The sequence below is a fragment of the Trichechus manatus genome, unplaced genomic scaffold (genome assembly GCF_000243295.1).
Source record: "Trichechus manatus latirostris isolate Lorelei unplaced genomic scaffold, TriManLat1.0 scaffold00021, whole genome shotgun sequence".
Classification (NCBI taxonomy): Eukaryota; Metazoa; Chordata; class Mammalia; order Sirenia; family Trichechidae; genus Trichechus; species Trichechus manatus.
This window is the reverse complement of record NW_004443957.1, coordinates 5786527-5799856: the sequence shown is the minus strand read 5'-3', so window position 1 is coordinate 5799856 and position 13330 is coordinate 5786527. Positions and strand designations below refer to the sequence as shown.

At 45.0% G+C, this 13330-nt stretch overlaps 1 protein-coding gene and 1 pseudogene across 1 annotated transcript in view; one reads left to right on the top strand and one right to left on the bottom strand.

Annotated features, from left to right (window-relative positions):
- Window positions 1-10217, top strand: part of NTPCR (nucleoside-triphosphatase, cancer-related) — a 33842-nt gene extending 23625 nt beyond the window's left edge. Inside the window, exons 4-5 of the mRNA XM_004372809.2 lie at window positions 3519-3728; window positions 9908-10217. Of these exons, the coding sequence (XP_004372866.1) occupies window positions 3519-3728; window positions 9908-9976 (279 nt within the window). The 3' untranslated portion in view covers window positions 9977-10217. The remainder of the gene's footprint in view (window positions 1-3518; window positions 3729-9907) is intronic.
- On the bottom strand, window positions 962-2184 carry LOC101360217 (cyclin-dependent kinase 1-like; annotated as a pseudogene).
- Window positions 10218-13330: the final 3113 nt, after the last annotated feature.

Genomic DNA, 13330 nt, shown 5'->3' with positions numbered 1-13330 from the left:
CATGGGAGAAAGATGTGGCAGTCTGTTTCTGTAAAGAGTAAAGCCTTGGAAACCCTGTGGGGCAGTTCTGCTCTGCCCGTTAGGGTTGCTATGAGTTGGAATCGACTTAATGGCAGTGGGTTTGGTTTTTTTGGTTTTGGTAAGAACTATAGTGAACAGTACTTTGTAAATCAGCTTTACATACAGTTTTCAAAATAATCATTACGTACAAAAATATAAAACGTATTTGTCATTCAGCAGTCACTGAAGTGCTTATTATGTGTTCTGTTGTGTTCCTCCTGTGGAAAGATTCAACAAAGTCATAGCAGCTTTCTCTTGGAAGACTTTCCCGAGACAACAGTTGTCTGTTGCTGTATTACAAATTACCCTGAAGCTTATTAGCAGCATAAAAACAACAAACATTTGTTCTTTCCCACAGTTTCTAAGGGTCAGGAATCCAGGTATGACTTGGCTGGGTGGTTCTGGCTCAGAGTCTCTCCTAAGGCTGTGGTCAGGTTGTTGGCTGTGGCACGGTCATCTGAAGGCTCGACTGGGAAGGACCCACTTCCAAGCTCACTCACGTGGTTGTTGGAGACCTCAGTTCCTCACTGCACGGGCCTCTCCATAGACCACCTGAGTATCTTCACAACAAGGCATTTCTCTTTCCCCAGAGCAAGTGATCTGAGAGAGAGAAAAAGAATTCAAGACAGAAACGGCAGTCTTGGTAACCTAATCTCAGAATTGACATTCTGCTGTATTCTGTTGGTCACATAGACCTTGGTACATTGTGGGAGGGGACCACACAAGGGTGTGAATCCTAGGCTCCCGGATCATGAAGACTTTTGGAGGCTGCCTGCTATACCTGTTGTGTGTGGGATTTTTTTTTTTTTCAATACTAGATTTATAATTTTATTGTAGTAACAAACAGTTGTTATAGTGATATCTACACACATCTACAGATTATATTTAAATTCATATAGAACAATATTTACATTTTTAAGTTACACTTTTGAAATTAGAAGATGAAGTACAGCTTGAGTTTTACAACAAAGAAAAGTATACAAGACAAAAATAGAGTTAACAGTAAAAGTGTGACTGCCTGTTCTTGATACAACACATGGAAACTTTTTGTCAGAAAGCTACATCTTCTTAATCTGATTATCCAAATCATTAAAGTATGGATGATTCAGTGCCATTTTGCCAGAAATTCATTTGGCAGGATCACAGACTAACATTTTCGAGAGCAAATCCAAGCCATTTTGGTCCAAGTTTTTGACACGGGATGTTAGGCTTCTGGGTTTCCACTTGCGAAATGTATTCTTATAATCCTGTAAAGATTCCACTTCTGGCCACAGTTCATTATTGGGAGTACCCAAAGCTCTGAAAATCCTGAAGAGTTGATCAATTTCTGAATCCCCATGGAAAAGTGGTTTCTTAGTTGCTAATTCTGCAAATATGGTGCCTATACTCCAAATGTCAACTGGAGTCGAATAGCAAGCTGGCCCCAGCAATACTTCAGGAGATCTATACCAGAGAGTTACTACCTCATGCGTATATACTCTAATAGGTATTCCAAAAGCTCTGGCAAGGCCAAAATCAGCCAGTTTGATTGTTCCTTTGTCATCAATCAATAGATTTTGAGGTTTTAAGTCTCTGTGAAGAACTCTTCTAGAGTGACAAAACACAGTGCCTTGTTGGATTTGGTACAAGTAACTCTTAACAAGTGAAGAATCGTTGAACTGACCAGGAGTAATAGAATCCAAGTATTTCTTGAGATCCATGGAAAGGAGTTCAAAGATGAGATATAACCTGGAGTCCTGCATAAGCACATCTTAGCAGACTGACTATATTTCGATGGCAAAGTTCTTTTAATAGAGAAATTTCTCGAATTGCAGTACTAGGAACCCCTTCTTCTTCACTTTCTAGTCTGATTTTCTTCATGGCTACAACTTGACCTGTAGTTTTGTGTCTACCTTTATACACAACTCCATAGGTACCTTCCCCAGTTTTCTCTATTTTGGTATAGTCTTCCATAGTTGCTCAATATGTATTGTAGATCCCAGCTTATTATCCCGTGGTAGTGATGGCGGCAGCGGCTACCACGTCCGCTCGCTCTCTCCCCAACTTCCACGAGCCAAGTTTGAAGCTAAGTGGAGTGTGGGATTTTTAAGGAAGAAGGGAATGAATTTGTATAAAGTCATTAGAAAGGGAATCTGAGATCTAAAGGGCACAATCCTTACTTTTTTTTTTTTAACTAAGACACCTTTCCTTCCAGTTTTCACTTCTTTCCACAAACCCTCATAGCCCAGATTATGAAATACACAGGCATCTGCCTGCAGCAGTTATCTCTTGCCCTACAGACAAAGAACCTCATAAGACTCCAACTTAAAGTTGAAAAAAGAGAGGCTAGTATTATTAATAAGGGTGTCCAGGCTTGCTGTCTTATTTCTTTTAAACCTGAGGCATTTGGTTCCCCATTTATTTTCTTGGTATATATAAATACAAAGCTTGGTTATTACTGGGGCCATTCTGGAGGAGTAAAAATCGCCAGAGAAACTGAGTGGCTCAGGGCGCACGTTAAGGACCAGCATGAATCCAGTTCCCAAAATGTTGAGGTTGATCCAGTCCTCACATCCCCACTTCTCCTTTGCCATCTGGAGCAAGGTCAGAACTCACAAGTTAAGAGGACAACATCCTTCAGACTGCCAAATAAGCAGATGCCAGCCCCAAGTTTGGGGAGTCCACACGACACTCCAGCCTTCTGACCTACTGGCCATGATTTGGGCTAGTTTCTCACTACTTCAGGATGCGAGCCACAAGCTCAGGTGTCCAGACAACACCCTTACTTTTTTACCTGCTGGCTTCCATTGCCCCTTTGGGTTTGATAATTCACTGGAATGACTCATAGAATTCATGGAAAGTTTAGCATACTTACAGGTTTATTATAGCCAAACATGATATACCTGGAGGTGTGAGGTCTGAGGTGAGGTCTGAGAGGGTTCCCAGCACAGAGCTTCCATTTCCCAAGGGACAGGCTACCCTTCGAGAGCAGATGTTCTTGCCTACAGGAAGCCCTCTGAGCCTTAGTGTTCTGGGCTTTTGTGGCCAGTCCTGCATGATAGGCTAAATCATGCCTCCTGAGGCTAGTTTATATCAGCCTCCCAAGTGAGTCTTTTCTGGTCTGGCCAGCCCCCACTTGCCAGCACAGATTCTCAGGTGTGGCCTGGAAGTCTTAGACCAAGGCACCCCAATTATTTCAAAGGTTATTCCTCCAGAACCAAGGACAAAGGCCACCTTACTTAGGGTAAGACTAGGTCCTTTACCCCACACAGGGAATTTAATTTCCCAGGTGCTACATCTTTAAGGGAGCCTTTCTAGGTTAGTTCACAAGTTACCTGCTCCCTGTGGCTATGAGAATGATCTGACTTTCAAAGAGTAGTTGACTCACCCTGGCATGACTGTTGCTTGGTGACTAATGGCAGGAGGGCATCAGCTTACTGTGACTTTGGCGTCCAAATGAATGTCTTTCTTATTCTCAGGCAGATCTCAGCAGTGGCCCAGGGCAGAGAGTGTGTGTCATCGATGAAATTGGGAAGATGGAGCTCTTCAGCCAGACTTTCATCCAAGCTGTTCGTCACACACTGTCCACCCCAGGGACCGTAGTCCTTGGCACAATACCAGTCCCTAAAGGAAAACCACTGGCGCTTGTGGAAGAAATAAGAAACAGAAGCGACGTCAAGGTGTTTAGTGTGAGTACAGCCAGTCTTCCATATGTGTGAAAGTGGTGCAGATAACCTACAATAGCAGGTGGCTCAGATAAATCCTTGGCTCTGAATTTCCATTATGTTTCCTCTTATTCTGGAGTATAGGTGAGTTTGACTCTCTAGGAATTCACAGCACTAAAATCTAGTAATACCTCTACTTGGTGAAAAACAAACTCACCGCTGGGGGGAGCTGCCTGCCCTGTCAGCTGGTCTGGCTGCATTCTCCTTCGCCTCTCCCTCCAGATACCATGACCTCTTAGGCAGTCAGAACTGCCCGAGCGACTGATGCTCTTGTTCTAAGCTTCTTTCTTCCAGGGCAGTACATACTGGGATCAGGCTCCAGGTATCAGGTCGGGATACAGAGGCGTATATGTGTTGTTTTCTTTTAAAGGTTTTCCCTTTTAAACTGACTCACTTCTGCTTGTGACAAGAGGAGACTGTGGCTGTGGTTTGAAGCACAGCTTCCACATGCTACAGGTGAAGACTTGCTCCATAGACATTCTCCCTCCCTCCCCTACCCCGCCAGCGGAGGGCAGCATTAATTGCTTCAGCTTTCCGCTCTTAACTTTGTAGCACAGTTCACGAGTAGCTCTGTCCAGTAGACAGGAATAGCACTGTCCGACAGAACTTTCTGTGATGACGGAAATGTACTATCTGTGCTGTCTGATACATTAGCCACCAGCCACATGTGGCTATTTAAGTTCAAATTAATTAAAATTAAAAAAAATTTTTTTAAAATTCTGTTCCTGAGTCACACTAGTCATATTTCAGGTGGTCAGTAGCCACATGTGGTTGGTGTCAGCTGCATTGGGCAGCACAGCTGTAGAGCCTTACTGCTCAAAATGAGGGCTGCAGAGCAGCAGTATAGTGTTACCCAGGAACTTTTCAGAAGTGCACATTTGTGACCTAATGAATTAAACTCTGGGAGTTGGGCGCAGTAATCTGTGTTTTACCAAGCTCTCAGGTGGCTCTTAATGCCTCTGCAGTGTGAGAAGCACCGCTGTAGACCGCATGTGAAAGAGCAGTACTGCGGGCATATTAACCACTGGCTTGACTGAGCCAGCTGCAAGGGATTCTTGTAGCTTTTGGCGCGTTACCTAAATACTTGTCTGTCTGTCTCCATTATCTCTCTGTATCCATCTTGGTTGGATATTGTTTTGCCCTGTTCCACCTTAATTTGTTCGTGTCATTGATAGCTGTGCTCTTTGCTGAGCTCTGCTTATGCCCCTCACCTTTCATCCCCCAGTTTAAAAGCTTATTGGCTCTGCAAGTGCTGGGTGACCAAGTCAGGCAGGCCGGGCTGCTCCTATTATGGAGAGTGGAGAGTGCGCCCTGGCTGCAGAACATCAATGAGTATTTCACATCACTGGTTAAAACATCGGCGTGGCCTGGTGGCCTTAGTGGGGCGTCCACACGTTGTCTGCAAAGTATGCTGGGGTTTGGAAAAACATGGAAACTTAGAAAAATGTGTACATTCGTTTGTTTTTTCATTTACCCATTTGGTAAATGTTGATTGAGCATCTACTGTATGCTATGTCTTTTAAGTCTTCTAAGTTATTCTGAGTTTTGGTGATACTGTGGTTAATAAGATTTACCAAGTCCTTGTCCTCACAGAGCTTACATTCTAACGGAACAGCTGGATAACAAAAATGTAAACCAACAAATTAGTCAATTTTAGATACTGGTAAATGCAGTGAAGACAATAAATGAGAACAATGTGGTAGTTTTAGGGGCAGCAGTTGTGGGGAGGGTTCAGCATTAGATAGGATGATGAGGGAAAGTCTATAAGGAGACGTCATTTGAGCTGAGATCTGAGAGCCATACAGGAGTCACGTTCTCAATGACCTTGCAGAGTCTCTGGGGCCTTTGTCTTTAGGGCTTTATGTTGCCTTTTCTGTCTTTTCACAGCCTCCATGTTAGAGTTTTTGTTGTGATTCTGTAGCTTATGTGAAGACAAAGACATTGAATAGTGAAAGATCATGAAACTAAATTAATTTTCAGGTCAGATAGCTTCAAAGCTGGAAGGCTGGAAAATTGCTAGTGTTAAACCTCCAGGGACTGGCTGTCTCTGCAAACTAATCTAATCTAAAAGTCCCAAGGAAGGATTGAGGCCTGTTGACTGTTATGTTTAGAAATAAGCATTGTGTCTTAAGATAATACCACATTTTCTCCTCTCTCTAAGACTGGAGATTATTCTCAAGGCAAGGTAATCATTGCTTCTAATGATCTGTAAATAAAGTGATTAGCTTTGTGGTAGTTACATAAGCGATTCCCCATTATTGTATTTATTGTGTTCCTTTGGGGTTTGTGTGCTGTTTCTAGCTGTTTTTTAAATGAAGAACTCCATTTATTGTATCTGAAAATTTAGGGGTTGGATTAGATATTATCTTGGGTTCTTTTCATTTTTAATGTTTAGTAAAATATCTGAGTGTTTTTGAGAGCCTCTTTTGCATCTAGCACTTAATCCATAGTACCAGGGACATATGAGGCATCTTCCCTTCCCTCAAGAAAAACAGATCATGGGCCAGTTAAAATCTGGGGCAGAGCAGGTAGAGCTGTGTATGAGAAGAAGGAGGAGGGAGAGTTGTCCTGAAAGAGGTGGTTCTTGAAGGAGGAAGTGGAGGAAAAGGAGAGGAGCTTGGATGCTTAAGATGGTCAGAGCCTTGGTAATCTTTGTTTAACTACTTAGCTAGATTTTAAAGGCCCTCTTTAGCTCAGAGAATTTTATAAATATTTATTGAGCACATACCATGTGCCAGACACTGTGTAAGTTCTGGAGATAACAAGATGATTAAGACCCGGCCCCTGTCCTCATGGAGCTCACAGTGTAATCTTCAAGAACAATTCTTGCCAGGAGACATATGGCTAGACCTACCCCTCTACCGCCTCTGAGCAGGGGCCAAAAAAACAAACCTGTTGCAGTTGAGTTGATTTTGACTCGTAGTTGACCCTGTGTGTTACAGAGCAGAACTGCCCGTTAGGGTTTTCTTGGCTGTAATCTTTATGGAAGCCGATCGCCAGGCTTTTCTTCCATGGTGCCACTGGGTGGGTTTGAACTGCCAATGTTGAGGTTAGTGGTTGAGAGCACACTGTTTGCGCCACCCAGGGACCTTCTGGGCAGGGGCAGGGAGCGTTTGTATTTCTCTTAAGGCTTTAGTGCAGAAAGAACGGAGGAGGAAAACAACTGTGTTCCTGTCCTGCTCTTCCTTGCCTCCCTTTTCTGTTCCCAGACCCTAGTTCCCGCTTTTAATTAACCTCATCAGGAAAGATTTTCTGAAGCCAAAATTCTGGTGATTGAATGAAAAATAGACTAGAATTTCACATACATGGAAGGGGCTCTGAGGTTGATGGATGATGTTTTACTTGCTCTTGCATTTGAGAGTTTGTCCTTGCTGTATAAGGAACATATTAACTAAACACTGTAGACAGTTTCACATAAACATCTTACTGGATAATTTTCAGAAATAATTTTAGGGAAATCAAAGGGGGGTAGCAAAATATTAATAATGTATTTTTTGCATTCTGTGTATTGATTTTTAATGAGAAAATGTTTCTCTTCCAGATCTTATTTGTATTCTTTTTATATCTAACCAAGACTCCAGGAGCACACTGTGAGTGTTGGGAAACAGGCAGGCAGAGTCCCTGATGTAGCATCTGTCAGCAGACAGCAGCTTCCAGAGGGAGAGGATGCCTTGGGCGGGGCAGAGGGCACTGGGTGCTCATCTGTCTGAAAAATGTTGCTTCTCTCCTGCACCTTAGTTTTCTCGTATTAACCATCCAGAGCTGGCGTGCAGTTGAAATGAGATGTGTTAGGACTGTGAAAGCTCGGTGTAGTGAGTCAGGGTGGTCCTCATTATGGTGATGATGAATATGATGGGCCACATCCTTGAAATATGGAAATGTGTCTGTGTGGCATGTAAGTGCTTTTGGGGGGTTCTTTTTAATCATCTCTTAGCCTCACTCCCGTTAAATATGACTTCTCTGGAAGCCTTGGCATTGTGGTACTTAAGCAGCCTTCTCTCAGGAATGGTATCTTTGGTAATGGGGTTCTCCACCGTCTCACCCTTCGCTTCCCTTCATACTCCCCCTAACCATTCTATCAAAGGGCTTAGGGACTTGAAGAATAGGAATGATGCCTTAGTAATGACCCAGAGGAAGACAGTCTCCCTTCCTTGCCTGTCCCCACCGCAAGCTGCGGTTGCTGTTAGCTCATGTGTTTCTCGTCACATCAGCTTACATTTGCAGTTGAGCAAGGTCAGAACTGCTCAGTGCAAAACGGGTGAAGTCAAATGCCCAGGAGGCTTCAGATCCATCTGTGTCAGCTCCTTTTAATAGTTGGACGGAGAAACAGGTGTCTCCTTGGGTTTTCCGGGCAGTGGTGTCTTGAGGGGGTGCTGCCGTACTGGCCCCTCTCCTGCTACTCGCCCCTGCAGAGTTGAGTTCATGCTTTCCATCCGGACAAGGGCTCCCTCCCCTCCCTGCCTTTCTGGGCCGCCATCTCCCTTTTACTCGGCTTCCCTCTTTCTTTCCTGTACATCCCTCCTCCCCCAGCGCTACATCTTATCCTCTCTCTCTCTTGCATTTGTAAAGGAGGTGATGAAAGTTGAGAGAGGAGAAGCAGCCCCATGATGTCCATCAGTCTCTGAATTCTGCTCTTGAGCCACACAGTACATTCTCACAGACTAGGAAAGCGGAGCATTTTGATTCCTAGTGAAACTGGGGTGGGAGAGAAGGAACCTGATGGCTTGTCTCCGCCAGTCCTTTCCCTGCACTGCTGTGGAAGTCATCAGGGAGCTCCCGGTGAGCCTGGCTAAGTTCGGACTCTCTGGACGCCTGCCCGCCCCTCACCTTGCCCCCAGCCTTTGTTCCACGTTGGGTGGATTTCCTTTATTGCAACAGAAACTGACTCCAGCTAATTTCAGCTAAAACATCAACAAAAAAATCTCGCAAGGCTCTGGAGGTTTCTCATCCATCTGAAGGAAAATTTGACGATGCTCATTTCAGGAGGAGCTAGCACTGCTCCAGCTTGCAGTGCAGTGAGCACTGTGGTCAGTGTCTGCAGGTCAGCACTGTCAGGGGTCGCCTGCAGCCCTTGCTCTCTAGGCCACTCCATTCAGGATTCACATTCTCCAGTAAAGCTCCAGGGCGTAGCTTGCCTCCTTGGCCAGGGGCTGGTTTCCCAGGCATAGTCTCCCACAAGAAAGTCCAAGTGTTCTTCTGAGGGGGACCAAGAGTGACAAAGTCCACAGTGCATTTCCTCATTGAACATTTAGTACCTGCTGGATGCCAGGCATTCTGTTGGGCACACGGAGTGTACAGCCCGCAGCATGATCTGGCCTGGGTCAGAGTGCAGCCATGTTGGACTCACTGAAGTTGCCAGAGCCACTGGCTACTCTTACTGTGTTTGTTTGCACAGGGCTTTCTCTCTGTTGGGTGCCCTTCTCCCACTGTGCACCTGGTGGGCCCACCCTCCAGCCCCATCTGTAAAAATTAAGTCCACATGTAGCTGTTATGGGACGCCTTTCCTGACCTCTGTTTGTTTTGTAATGGTATTAATTACAGAGAATATGTGCTGGGGCCCGCAGACCTGAGTTCTAGTCTCTACGCCATCATCCGCTACCTCTGATCTCTCAAGAAGTCCTTCACCTTTCTGAGCCTCAGGGTCTACATCTTTGAAATGAGGAGAAGCCTAATGTCAGATGCCCCTGCCAGACTCAGATTCTCTAAGTTTCTGAAGAAAAGAGTGAGTGAGTGACCTAGAAGCATTCCAGAATTCTGGCTAATCCCTGTTCTTAGTGGTCCGCCTAGTAAAGCTTGTTCTCCCCCTCCTTTCGTTCAGGCAGTTTCTTCCGTTCATGGCGGGTGGTGGTCAGGGCCATGCCTCACCCTGTGTGTCCATCATCCACCCTGGAGTGCCTTCCAATTGTGGAGCTCCATCAGCCGTCAGACCCGCTTTCACTCTTTGAGCTGTTGCTTTGCAGGAGCTGAGGGTAGGATTTGAGGACACCTGTCCTGCTCTCAGGGTGCTTGTGAAGAGGTGCTTTCTCTCTCCGTCACAAAGCACGCCTCACCCTTTCCCAACCTTTCTCTTAGAGTATAACCTATCAGAGGACTGAAGGAAAGGAAAGGAAGCCTGAAACCCACCCTCTTGCTTTGCCCTACAGGTTACCAAGGAAAACAGAAACAGCCTTTTGCAAGATATCGTGACGTGTGTGCAGAGCAGCAGGAAGTGAAGATGATTTGCGTTACTGCTTTTCTGCATGTGAAGAAGTGTGCACGGTTCCAGGGGAGCCTGAAGGCACTTTGCCTGTCAGGGTTTTATGCCTCAACTTTATGATCACCAAGGTCTTAAATCCTTGTGGGATTTTCCAGAGAAAGGTTGCCAGCTGGTTTCCATAAAATGTTTAAAAGATCAAATTAGCCTTAATGCTGGATTGACTATACAAGATTAGCAATCCATTATGGTTTATTTACGCTTAAAGATTTCTGTTTATTTCCTCTTGCAGTCATGTGCATGATTTTGGTTAATTATGAAATGAGAAATGGTTTTGAGAGTATTAGATGGAATTTGCCCCCATTGAAGTTTATAATGTGTTCAGGGGAAGGGGAAAAAGAAGTTCACTGCATAATCAGTTTTGCATGTCATGAAAATTAAATTCTTCTCCAGGTGCAGCTTCAGTTTTATGCCATTTAAAGTGGTAACAGTTATTGGATTTTAACAATGATTATTCCAAAAGAAAACCATTTAACCCCCATCCCAATTTCTTGTTATTTGTTTATTGCTTAATAAATATCAGAATCAGTCTGATGGCTGCAGCCTCGTGAGTCCTTTTGTGGGCGGGATAAATGGTCTTTCAGAGTGTTCCTGTCCTTTGGTATTCAGCAAGTACTGGACAGAGCTTGGCCCACGTGGGTTCAGATCAGAGTCCACTTGGGCTGCGTTGACTTAGACATGTTCTTGGACCTGTCTGTGCCTGGTTCACCATCCAGAAAACGGGTAGGGCTGTCCTCAAAGGATGGCAGTGCCACACCACAAATGGAAACCATCACCACCACTCTGCACAATTCCATTAAGAATGCAGCAGTGCAGTGGACTGGGTCCAGTAAGAATAATGTTATAAAAATTTAAAATTCAACCTGTAGCATTGGCACTTTAGTGAAAATAGAAAAGACTGAGGGTAACTTGTTCATCCTGATTTCTGATATGAACTCATAAAGTATAAAAGCTCCCCTCCAGGTTATCAGTGGTACTTGTTATGGATTGAATTTGTCCCCCAAAAGTACGTGCTGTAAATCCTAACCCCCATACCTGTGGATGTAATCCTGTTTGGGACTAGAACTTTGTTATTTAATGATATCGTATCAGTGTAGGATGTGTCCTAAGCCAATCATCTTTGAGATTAAAAAGAGCAGGTGAGGCACAGAGAAAGATACAAGCCACATGGCGACCACTAAGGAATTGAAGAATAAAAGCTGAAAAGAAACAAGGACCTTCCCTGAGAGCCGACAGAGATAACTTTCTCCTAGAGCCGGTGCCCTGAATTTGGACTTCTAGCCTCCTAAACTATGAGCGGTTAAGAGCTACTGCTGCTAACCAAAAGGTTGGCAGCTCAAATCCACCAGCTGCTCCCTGGAAACCCTGTGGGGCAGTTTTCTGTCCTGTAGGGTCGCTATGAGTCAGAATCCACTCGACGGCAATGGGTTTGGTTTTTTTTTTTTGGTTTAAACTGTGAAAAAATAAATTTTTGTTCATTAAAGCCACTCACTTGTGGTATTTCTGTTATAGCAGCACTAAGAAACTAAGTACTATAGTGAGAAACAGTTTAGTGTTTTAGGTCATTTTGGGTCATGATATATGACTAAGATTTTTCAGCAACTAGGGCTAGCAGCAGACTCGACTGCTGTTCATGCCAGGGCATGTCTCCCTGTCTGCAGCCATGGACACAGGCATTCAGCCAGTTAGCACATGTGGACAAGCTATCCCATGAGCAGGGCACTGGGATGCGGTGGACAGAGAAAGTAACTCACTTCTATACACCAAGAAAGTGATTTGCGGCTGTGACAGGCTCTTACATTTGATTCATCTCTTTTCTCAGTGCGTCTTTCCAAAGTAACTTTCTGAAGCTGGATCTGGATTTGCCAGCCCCTTGAGGGATCACAACAGAAAGGCTCAAAGATTATAAACTAATCCTTTAAAAAGGTTACTTGTCCAGTGTGGCTGTGTTTGTTCAGGGAGGCCAGTGCCAAGCTTCCTGGTGTTTGACAGTGTTGAGGTGACTCCCAGCTCATGTCTCCGGGGACAGGAGGAGGGCTGAGCGTGTGTGTATTCTCTATGGATCAGCACGGTAAGGTGGTTAGAGGCTTTTGACAAAGTGGGGCACCCACCCCGATCAGGGAGCCTGGGGCCTGCCCCACGCATTGAGCTGCTTTCATGCCATTCAGCCTTTGGGTGAGCCTCTCTCAGCCTCTGGAGAACTAGAGAGGGAGGGAGGGAGGCTGAGGGAATTCGTACAGATACCAAAGACAGCCGGCCCTGGGCCTAGTGGAGCTCTCTGCCCCAGCTGAGGGAACCTCTCAGGGAGCGACCTTCACTCCACCTCCAGAAGGCGCCCTGTATTTACAAGGCTCCTCCCACATCTGCCGAAGGAGCGAACGTGCACCTCCTTCTGGTCCTTTTGGTGACTGTTCGGTAGACTTTAATTTTGTATTAGAAAGAAAGCTGATGGAATTATTTCAAAAAAGGTAAAATAGCTTGTTTGAGGGGGCTTATAGCTGAAGCCAGGTGTGCTTATGAGGGGAAGGGTACAGCTGCCTCCTGCAAAGTATTCCCTGTGTAAAACAGGAGTGACCTCTAACATTGTGGGGTACCACAGCTTTGTGTATGCTTTCTCCTTTACTGATAAATTAGATCAAGATCATAGGACTGGCCGTGGCTGAGATGGATTTGGACCTAAGTCTACATAGCTCCAAAGCCCATGCTCTTTCCACTGTGCCCTGCTGCGGCCTTGCTTGGGCTTTCTGTCATTTCCTGTTATTCTCAGCGTACCACATGCCCCCAGAACTCAGAGTTGACATTTAGCCGTGATAAACTATGGCTAGTATAAATCCAAAGAGCATTTAGTGTCTGCTTTGTGCAGGGTCCTTAAATGATCATCGAGTTAACTTTGTCAAACAGAATGATCAGGGAGCATGTATGAAGATGTCAGACACAATCCCTGTATCTCAAGAAATGAAATGTAATGCAAAATGAGATGAAGTCACAAATAACTAATGCAGGGCCAGTGTGCACCGCCTCTGGAAGGAGCATTCAGCTGGGACTTAAAGGATAAGGTCACAGGGGAGGATCAGGAGAAGATGCCACAGGTTCACTCCCTTCCTGAGCACAGCCGTGGCTGGAGGAGGGCAAACTAGGCACCTGTGTGCATGTTGGTACCACCTCTGAGGTGGGGGGTGGGTGGCAGGGACAGGTAGAGAGCAGGAGTTCTCCTATATGCCTACTTTTGAAATGCCCACCATTCAAACAAATGAAGTTATCTAACAGCTAGATGAGTTCAGATTTCAAGGAGTGATTCATTTTGAAAAGCACA